Here is a 10,112-nt window from a genome sequence, read left to right as displayed (position 1 = left end):
TGGGTCTGTAGAAACAGTTTATTGCAGACGAAGCAAGGCAGGAGCGTCCCAGGCCATGCTCTCCTGCAGCCCCTCTGGCTCACGCTTTACAAAACAACTGTACACCCCCACCCAGCCCCCTGTACAAAGCCTCCCGCTGGCCCGCCCTCTCCCCATCACTATACATAGCTACCCAGCTTTCTGTACACGTGGGCCCAAGCCCCAGCAGCCCCTGGGTGGGCAGAACGTCCTGTTGCAGGTACCACAGTCTCTAACCCCCAGCGTCTCCCTCTTCCCATGTCAGCAGCTCACGTGCTCAAGGCCGAGCCGAGCCCGGAGGAAGGCCCTTCCTGGCCAGGGTCCCGTGTGGTCCAGCCCAAGCAGCAGAGGAGGCGTGGCACAGGGGAAGGAGAGGAGGTCACCACTTTCCCCGTTTGCTCCAGTCCTTGGGGGTGAAGTGTAGACATTTGGAGTCAATGCGCAAAAGCCGTTTCAGCATGGCTCGCTCGTGGCCATCCACGATGTCCTCTGACAGTGTCAGGATGTACTGGCCCTTGGGGAGGGAAGGAGGCAGGTCAAGTCAACAGGGACTCAAAGAAGGGCAGTCAGCGATAGAGTAAACGACATACATCAGAGGAACGTTGTGGAAAGAAGTCCCCTGAGGCGCAGCTGTGACCAGCCCCCGTGACTCTGTAGAGCACAAAGAATGAGGCCCAGAAAGGCACTGAAAACACATGTACGTGCCCTTTGACCTGGCTGTACCACTCCTAGGCCCAGTGGGCCAGGACCCAATATTTACAGCTGGCCTTCTTGAGGGGCAAAGCATCCGAAACTGAGGCGGGCCCATCCCCTGGGGGGAGGGGCCGAACAAGTCACGGGAGGGGAAGCAGTGACCGGGGGTGGGCTCAGACACCCCAAACCACCCAGCTCTCAACAGCCAGCCGGGATCCCCGAGGGCCAGGAGGGAGGCGCCATCTTGGACACGGCCAGCGGTGGGGAAGGAGAGCAGGTACGTGCCGGTCGCGGAGGCCCGGTCCCCTCGTGGCAGGCTGTGGTCGTCCGCCCCCCCGAGCAGCCTGGGCTGTCCCCAGAGGAGGGAGCCCGCCCTCCTACCTTGTAATAGTTGATGAGATTGAGGTACTGCAGGGTCGAGATGACGTCTTCCTTCTTGATGCTGGTGATCTCGCTGATCTCACTGTGGGGCATGGGCACGGGGGTCACGGGCCATCCCGGTTCCCCCGACCCCACCCCGCGCCCACCAAGGGACAGGGCTCACTTGATCGTGATCTGGGGCCGCTCGCCGCTCTCCGACTTAAGTCCCATGAGAATCTCCAGGATGGTCTGTGACCAGTAGCTCCGATAGGACAGGAGGCCAAGGTCCGAGAGGGGTTTCTCGGGGGTCCCCGTCTTCCCTTCCACCTTAGACAACTCATAGCCTGCAGGGAAAGTGGACAGAGGAGTCAGGGGCAAACTCTTCCATTGTCTACAGCCCCTGGCACTGGGCACTCAAAGGTTCCCGGGAAATGAGGGACACTTGGCAAGGGTCTGCGGTGCTGAGGCTGCCAGGACGGACACCTGCACTCTGAAGTGCCTTCACTCGACCCCCTCGTTTTACAGAGGAGGTCGCAGCTCCTTCTGGGGACCCCTCCCCCGGGGAAGCAGGGACTTCAGGTGTGAGGAACGGCCGGCTGCTTCTGAGACTTTTGGGGTGGGGCAGAGAGGGGCCGTGCCCCCTCTTTAAAGACGCCAGCCCTGAGCTACTGCATCACAAAGCAGACCAGCTTCTCCTTACACTTGGATTTCTCCTCTACCTCAGCTCTCAGAGAAAGAACAGCCCCCTCCCCCAAAAGGAGCAAGTTCCTGCCCCCTGCTAGGCCTACACTGGCCCAGCGCTGGCCCAGACACTGACCCCACTCTCGACTTCCACAGCTCTCCTAAGGAAGCCCATTTCTCACACTGGGACAGTTCCAAGAGTCAGGCAGTTTTTCCTCCTATCGTCTGAGCCAAAATCTATCTCTCGCACCTTCCTTGGGCAGCTCCTGGCTCTGCTTTCTGGGGACCCCACTCCCCTAGAAGAACCCCATAGACACTGAAAGGTGCTGTTTTGTTTACTCAAGGCTAATGCACTAGGAGGTGGCAGCCTCTGAGAGTGCCAGGACAGTCCCAGAGGCCAGCGGAACAGCAGCTACGACCTGAGTCTGACCACCCTGGGGAGGTGGTGCGCTCTCGTGCAGGTGAGGGGCCTTCCAAGGGCTCACTTCAGCAGCAGGTAAAGCACCTCTGCCTGATTCCAGCTCTAATACGACTGGGGTACGGGCAAGAGGAAGGAGAACACTGGGGAGTGGGAGGGCACCTGAGATGTGGGCAATGCCAAGTGTGCCCAGCTGCCAGGCCCGACCCACAGGAGCTGGTTGAGTGGGGTTGGGAGTCTGTGCCAGGCCTCTCCCACTGAAGGGGGCCTTTGGCAGCTGGAACATACATTCGGGGGGGGGGGAGCCTTCAGGCCATCCTTAGGTCAGGAAGGACCACAAAGTGCTTTAAGTACTTTCAGAAATACAAGCCCTGTGGGGAAGAAGGAAACTGGGGTGGGGGGCGTACTTGAAACCCTCTGGCCAACTATAATTTAGGAAGAAGAGGAGGGGAAATCCTGAGAAAGAAAAGGCCGGGCACACTCCAAAATAGACCACCCTCCCTCACGTCTGGGGCACAGATCAGGGCCCTCATCATGGCACTCTAGGGGGCCTCTCCCCAGCAGAGTCTGCCACTGCCCAGAGCAAGCACCCAATAAAGCCACAAAGCCCTGGGGCATCTTCGCCTACAGAAGAGAGCCGGGGAGGCGCAGTGAGCCACCCTGTCTCTGGAGCTTTCCCCTCCTCTTCCCAGGCCGTTCATTCTGGGTCAAGCCTAGCCCTTTCCAAGGCCTCCAGTACACTGCCCCCTGGCCATCCCCCACCATCCATCCATCCTGGGGTTGGGGGGAACGTGGATTTGGGGAAAACAAAGCTGGGAAGGACATGGCAACACGTCAGTGCTCTTAGCTGCCGAGTCCAGTGACCTCCGTCTCCTGGCTGGATACTCCTCCAGATCCCACCCTCTAACCACAGGGGTCCCTCGTGGCTCTGGCCTGGGCCCCCTGGTAGGCTGCTTCACCTGGCAGCCTCATTAGCTCCCATGCATTCAACAGCCTTCTCTAGGCTGAGGATTCTCACATCCGCCTCTCCTGCCCCAACCACTGCTTTGCTGACCTCCCATGCCCTTTCAGACAGCCAGTAAACGCCTATACTCAACATGTCCACGACAGAACTTCCCCCCCGGGGCCCTCTCCGCTACCTTCCTATTACACAGAGGGCACCTCCGCTCCATCCTCTCAGACCTCAGACTCCCACCCCGAGAGTCAGCCTCTCACCATCTCTCACCTACCACGTCTAGGCTGCTGCCCATCTCTCCAACATGCTCCCTTCTGCCCCAGCCTCCACCCTGGTGCAGACCCTCATCCCCAAACTGTTGCAGGAGTCGCGGGGGAAGGGGGCAGCAACCTGCCTCAAGCTTCTCCCCACTCCTGTCCATCCTCCACTCAGCCACCAAAGAGATGTTCCTCAGGCCCGGGTCTGGTCCTGTCACCCCCTACTCAACAGACTGCGATACACAATTCTCTGTTTGGTCTTCACAGCCCTCCATAACCTGGTCCCCTCCCACCTTTGCAGTCTTCCAACCCCTTACTGTACTCTTTTTTTTTTTTTGCTTTTTTTGGTGAGGCAATCAAGGTTAAGTGACTTCCCCAAGGTCACACAATTAGTAAGTGTTTAGTGTCTGAGGCCAGATCTGAACTCGAGTCCTCCTGACTCCAAAGCCGGATCTCTATCCACCATGCCACCGAGCTGCCCCCTTACTGTACTCCTCTATCTGGTGATCTCGGCCTCCTGCTGCCTCCCTCTCTCTGGCCGTCCCCGAGCCTGGACAGGCCAAGGCCCAGCTAAAGCCCGCCTCCTGCAGGAAGCCTTCCCCTTTTCTATTTCCCCTGCACAGAACTTGCTGGTGTTGACGCTGGCGCACAGATATCTGCATGTTTTCTCCTGCCTGAGGGCAGGGACTCCCTTCCACCCCTCTGTGCTCCCAGTGCTTGGCACACAGTAGGCGCTCACTAAATGCTCAGGGGTCGTTTTGCATTGTCTCTGTCCATGCTGTTTTCCCTCAAAGGAATGCAAGCTCCTGATGTCGTAGCCTCTGTGCCTCCAGGGCCCAGCGCACACTAAGCATTCATCTTCCCAGCCCTTCCATCTCCCAGCCAGCGCTGCACCGTGCGTGCGGTGCTGCCCCGTCCACAGCGACCTCCTCCGGACAAGGGGAACAGAGGGGCTGCTGGGTGAGGAGTCACCCCAGAAATCCCTGACAGGTGGGACAGCACCACCTCCGGAGGCGGCCTCCTACCCTCGGGGTGGCCTACACGCTGTGAAGGTGGCCAGGCAGGCGTGCGCGCGCACACACACACGACCACACAGCCGGCAGGCCCTCGAATACTGGAATACTCGTCCCCCCCCAAATCTCCGCTTCTCCAGTGCCTTGGTCTTAGACTCCAGGCCCTTCATCATCCTGGCTGCCCCACTCTGGACCCTTCACCTTCACATCCTTCTTAAACAGGGACCCCTAGAAATGAACCTAAGCCTCCACACGAGGTCTGACCACGGCCCAGGACAGCGGGACCATCCTCGGCCTCATCCCAGAGGCCAGACATCTTGTAGCACAGCTTTCTTGGGGGCCCCATCTCACTGCTGACGCCTCCAGAGCTCACGGTCGCTAAGGACCTCCCCCGCCTCAACACACATACCTTATATTTATGAGAATGACGGTTTAAATCTAGCTGCAAGACCTGACATTCGTCCCTACTGAATACCATCTGATGACATTTTGCCCAGCTCCGGCCTCTCCTTTGGGACCCTGCCTCTGTCGTCCAGGGTGGGAACTCTGCAGGCCATCGATGCCTTTATCCAAGACGGCGAGAAAAGCACCGAATGGCACAGAGCCACGTTCAGATCCCCGGGGCCCTGCCCTGCAGACCTGCCAAGAAGACACTCAACCATCCGCCACTCTGGGAGAGCGGCCCTCTGGCCAAGTCTGTCTAACTCTCTCGTTGTCTGTACTGCATCTCCTTGTCTTTTCTACAGAAGAGCATGAGATGCGGGAGCAGACAATATGTGATAACTTATATAAACACCCAGAAAAAGAAAACATCACTGGTCAGGCAGGACTGCGACCTCTCCTGAACTCGCTACCTCTCTGATGTGCTCAAGAGCCTTCCCAGGAATTAGTAGGACTCACTGAGCCGGTGCACACTTTGGCCCCTCCTGCGTGCGAGACTGGACAGCATCCACACCTGCCCTTCTCCCACCTTGTCTCCACCCATCCTCCTCTCCTTGGGACTCTTGGGATGGAGCTCATCTGGGCCCTACTCATCACTGGCCATCTGGGTGACGGCACCTCCCGTCAAACATCCTCCTCATTGGCAAAGAAGACAGGAGCAAAATGAGGCACGCCCGGCTCTGTCTGCGAGGAGGGGATGCCTCTTCCCCAAAAGGCCCCGACCGCCGCTCTCAGCACAGTCCACGTGCCTGTCTGTCCTCTCCAGCACTGCTTCGGCTACACCTGGTGCCTCACAGGGGCTCACCTTCTTCCCTCCCAGCGAGGGCAGGTCCTCCCTCCCTCATCCGGCCCCCTCTAACAGTAAGAGGGCTAACCCTGGTGGCCACCTCAGCATCTTCAGCTGTAACCAGAGCCACGCCCAGAGCCATGCCCAGCCCTGGGCAGCTCCGTCCTTGCCCTTCCCGCACTCACTGAACTCAATGAGCAGCTTGCCATAGCCACGCCGCTGGTACGGAGGCAGGGTCAGAATGCAGGCCACATTGTAATCCTCTGTGGACTCTTTTTCCTAAAGGAGAGAGAAAGGGCACTGTGAGCATGATGGTGGGCTGAGGAGAAGAGGAGGACAGGAGCTGGGGAAGGGCAGCGCCGGGACCGACAGACAGGAGAGGATTGGGACACCCAGGGGCTGACCTTGGAGAAGTAGCCAACGATGTGGAAGCCCTTGCAGTCATACTCGGTCATGACGTAGAAGAGGAATGGGTCTGTGTCATAGTACAGGGTCTTGTGGTCCAGGAAACACTTGGCCAAGAGACAGAGGTTCTGGGAATAGCTCTGGGGGGGAAAGAGGGGGTGGCCATCAGCAAGATAGCACAGGCATGCCCAGGACCCATCCTCAGCCTCAAGCTTCCCTCTGAGGGACGCTGAGCAGGCCCATGGCCTGTCCACGCAGGTCAGGGCCAGGAAAGGCCTATGGCGCTTTGCCAAAGCCAAACACTCTTTAGCAGGGATGACTCCTTCATAGCATTGGAGGCTTCAGAGATGCCACCAGAGGGAGGGATTCCATGCAAACTCCTTGACCAGACCTTTGGTGAACTGCTGGACCCTTTGTAAAAGTATTTTATAACTCTGGACTGACGAGTTCAGGCAGAGAATAAAGTGGTCCCATTTGGGAATTTATTTGGTGCGTCAATTTAGCCAGTATGTATTCAAAGCATCTGAATCTGCTAATTTATCGTCCCAAGTCCAGTCCTGGGAGATGAGTCTGGCCCAGAAGGACCCAACTGCCACCCGGCCCCACGCCCCCATTTCCACTCACCTTATTCTTACGCCCATCAATTTCAAAGAAAGAGATAGTGCCCTTGCGGTAAATCTCATTGCCCGGGGGATGCCGCAGGTCACATTTGGTCTGAGGAACAGATGTGGGGAAGAAGCGTGTGAGGCAGGGGAAGACATGTGGGACGGCAGCAGGAGCTCATCTCCAGGCCTCCTTGGCCCAGCACACCTTCCCTCTGACAATCCCTGGCTCACTGGTTCAACCCCAACCTGCTGCAGGAGGCCTTTCCTGGCCAGCCCAGCCCAGCCTGACCAGCTGCTTGGCCTCTCCCTGCTAAGGCTCCCTCCCACCTATTCTCTATTCATCTGCACATAAGGACCCAAGCTCATTTCCCCAGTCTGATCGTGAGCTCCTGGGGGCAAGGACTGGGATTTTGCCTTTCTTTCCTTCCCCAGAGCTCTGCACAGTGCCTGGCACACAGTAGGCCATCAGTCGACAAGGGAGGCCAGGGAAGAGAGGCCTGGTCACATACCAGGTGACGCTGCAGACACTTGAGGCTCTTCCCGTACTTGAGACAGAATTCGCAGAGATAGAGCACGGGTAGAGCGGTCAGTTCCTGGGGGTACGGGGAGAAGTACCAGGGCTTGAGGCGGTGGCGGCCCAGCTCGATGCATTCGATGTTCTTCATGCGGGTAACGATGTCGTCGTGGCTGCGGTCGGACACCAAGCTGCCTGTCATGCGTGGGGCTGACGGGATTCCGTCCGAGCTGTCCTGGGAGTCCTGTCAGTGGCCGCAGGGCAGGGAGGGAGATGAGCATGCCACCCCCCAGAACCCGGCTCCTTCTTCTCCTTCCTCCCCAGACCCACCTCGTCGGTGCCTAGACAGTTGGACTTCCTCTTCCGTCCTGGCTGGGCGGCCAGCGCCCTCCGGGCTGAGCCATTCTGTGGAGACACGGGAGGGGGAAGGGCAGAGTAAGCTGAGGGGCTCCAGGGCATGGGCTCAGGGGCACCGAAGGGGCCTCAAGCACACACCTGAGGAAAGACAGAGGCTGGCGCCGTCTCGCTGGGCACGGGAGTTGCTGGCGAAACCACTTCCACTTTTCGTTTCTGCAGAGAGAGACCGAGAAAGGTGGGTCAAAGGGGCAGGGGACCTGGGTCTTGGAGGGAAGCGAGCTCACAAGGAACAGTGGGGATGAGAGCTGGGCTCCGGAGCTCCAGGTGAAGAGTGGAATCCGAGGGTACCGTGGAACGGTGGTTGGGCTGCAGGCAGGAGCTGGAGGAGAGGGGCTGGTCAGGCTCGCCGCCGGGGATGGCCTCGCGCTCCTTGGGTAGGTTGAAGCGGAGTGTGATCTGCACCGGGATCGGCAGTGTCTTCCCACTGGCCTGGGCCGAAGCCGGCTGTAGAGATAGGTCCAGGGTCTTCCTCTGGGGGAGGGGGAAGGGAGCGAGGGGGAGGGGAGGAGGGGGCCCCCATCAGCCAGGTGGGTTCACCCCCCCACCCCTTCCCCTTGGGCTGGCTTCCCACCCCAACTCTGTGGGGTTTGGTGACTGAATTTTGAAACCTCAGATTCAGTAACACCACCTCCACCCTCTGACCCGACCTTGATCTCTACAGACTCTCTCCAGGCCACGCCTCCACAGCAAGGCTGCCTTGTTCCCCTTCTCATCCTCAGCCTGCGGCACAGGAGCCCCCAAACCATGGGTTAAGCAGGACAGGGACAAGCGAGATGGGGGCGGGGCCTGACCATCCTCCTGGGAACTGTCTCCAGGCTCCGATTTGGATACTGCATCTACTCACCACCTCCCTCTCAGGGGAGCCTGGCCTGGACCCAGGGAGCCCATTTTTTGTGGGAGTCTTGGCCTCTTTTTTGGGAAACTGGATCTTCTTTAGGTCCAGCCTGTCATGGGTCACCCACTCATCCAGACGCTTGTTAACTGCACAGAGGGGAAGAAGTTCAGACGCCAGGCCGCCGCCAGGGTCTCCTCCTCTCATCTGCCTGACCCCACCGCGTCCCACCCTGTGCCCAAGGACCGCGGCCCGGCGGCGGCCCGGCACTCACAGTCGATGTAATGAACATAGAACAGCTTCCTGCCGCTGATGTCCTTCACGCTCAGGATCTCGGCCAAAGCTGCAGGGGAGGCAGGAGGCTTAAACGAGGGCACTGGGCACAGGCCTTCCCCCTGGGCTCTGGGGTCCACCCCACTCTCCTGAGAAGAGCATCTTCTCCCCCAGACCATCCCCTCCCCTTAGCTTGGGTCTCACCCCTTCCCCACCAGTCCCCGGCCCCACCCTTAAGTTGCCCTTGGACTGCCCTTGGGCGGGTGGGGGGAAGGGGGGTGTCCAAGGCCCCGCCCTCCCCGGCCACGCCCCGTGGCTCCTGGGGTTCCGTAGCCCCGCCCCCCCTCCACCCCAGGCATCCTAAGCTGGTGACCAAGTCTCACCTCTCCGAAGGAGGGTGGGGGTGGGGGTCTTCAGGCCTCTAACCACATCCCACCAAGCCCCCACTCTTGGAGACCTCCGGCTTCACCCTCGAATTAGCCACGCCCTTTTACTGACCCCCTCCCTTACCCCCTCCAAGGAGGTCTCTGGGCCTCCAGCCGGGCCCCCTCCCCAGGGTCACACAGACCACATCCCCTCCCCCAGCCCGGCCCTCTCTTTACCCCTTCCCTTCCCTCCCAGGTATGGTCTGGCCCCGCCCCTCTCAAGGAACCACGCCTATCGCTTCCCAAGCCCCGCCCTCCCCGCAGGGCTCCATCGCCCAGGCCCCGCCCCCACGGCGCCAGTTGGCTCCGCCCCCCGTCACTCACGCCACTCATCCTCGTTGTCCTGATTACGCCGCAGCACGGGCAGGCGGCAGCCCTCGATGACCTCGCCCTGGGGAAGACACCGCGGTCAATGGGGGAGGCCGGGGGAGTCGCCGCCGTCCTGCGGATGCCTCCGCCCCGCCTCGCCCCGCCCCGCGCCGGGCCCCGGACTCACCACCTCCGCCATCTTCCCTCCCTCCCTCAGGAGCCGCTTCCGGCTCCGCGGGGTGACGTCACGTCCGGCGTACCGGCACCTCCCTGATGCAGTTCGAAGGGTGTTGGGGTACAGAGGCGTCCGGGCGGAGGGGGCCGGGGGCAGGAGGGAGCCCCCGGCCAAGTACGCGGCCAGAGCGGCGAGGCCGGCCCACTTTCAGGGGCGCTCGGCCTCCGGGTGGGCAGGCGGCGCCGGGACCTCCTCCAGGCCCCAGGCCGGATCCGGGGCGGGGCGGGGCCTTGCGCCGCGCCCTCTGATTGGAAGAGGGCTGGGTCCTTCATGCGACGTCGTTCGAGTGCGTCGGGATCACGTCGGTGCACGTGACGCGTTGTTGTTGTTCCGGCCGGGCCCCGCTCTGCAGAACAGGAAACGCTGCTGGGTAGTGCTCTCTGTCAGTCGTGCGCTGGGTTCGAATGCTGCCTCTCATACTTGCTGCCTTTGTGACCTTGGACAAGTCACTCTCCAACCTGGGCTTCAGTGTAG

The 10,112-nt window shown here is 60.4% G+C and overlaps 1 protein-coding gene across 2 annotated transcripts; it reads right to left on the bottom strand.

Annotated features, from left to right (window-relative positions):
- Positions 1–4: 4 nt before the first annotated feature.
- KAT5 (lysine acetyltransferase 5) lies at positions 5–9,864 on the bottom strand. 2 transcript variants are annotated; one of them, XM_020968389.2, is made up of 14 exons: positions 9,591–9,864; positions 9,419–9,485; positions 8,671–8,739; positions 8,409–8,545; positions 7,853–8,035; positions 7,643–7,717; positions 7,478–7,552; positions 7,143–7,391; positions 6,653–6,742; positions 6,028–6,168; positions 5,809–5,902; positions 1,256–1,415; positions 1,093–1,174; positions 5–532 (listed from the first exon to the last, which is right to left on the bottom strand). In XM_020968389.2, exons 1-14 carry the CDS (start codon positions 9,600–9,602, stop codon positions 398–400), a joined length of 1,569 nt encoding a protein of 522 aa, XP_020824048.1. In that variant the 5' UTR covers positions 9,603–9,864; the 3' UTR covers positions 5–397. The 2 variants fall into 2 exon arrangements, with proteins under 2 accessions (XP_020824048.1, XP_020824047.1); XM_020968388.2 differs by having other exon boundaries at positions 7,853–8,008; positions 9,591–9,863.
- Positions 9,865–10,112: the final 248 nt, after the last annotated feature.

This window comes from Phascolarctos cinereus, unplaced genomic scaffold (assembly GCF_003287225.1).
Source record: "Phascolarctos cinereus isolate Bilbo 61053 unplaced genomic scaffold, phaCin_HiC Scaffold_9;HRSCAF=440, whole genome shotgun sequence".
Taxonomy (NCBI): Eukaryota; Metazoa; Chordata; class Mammalia; order Diprotodontia; family Phascolarctidae; genus Phascolarctos; species Phascolarctos cinereus.
Note: the sequence above shows the minus strand (reverse complement) of the source record. Positions and strands in the feature narration are given on the sequence as shown.

What these genes read in the sequence shown, in the direction of transcription:
- KAT5 (XM_020968389.2), bottom strand. An exon ending in AGCCCAACCACCGTTCCACG is followed by an intron (nt 7,718 to 7,852) that starts GTACCCTCGGAT and finishes CTCTCTCTGCAG; the next exon opens with AAACGAAAAGTGGAAGTGGT. An exon ending in CAAGCTGCTCATTGAGTTCA is followed by an intron (nt 1,416 to 5,808) that starts GTGAGTGCGGGA and finishes CTTTCCCTGCAG; the next exon opens with GCTATGAGTTGTCTAAGGTG.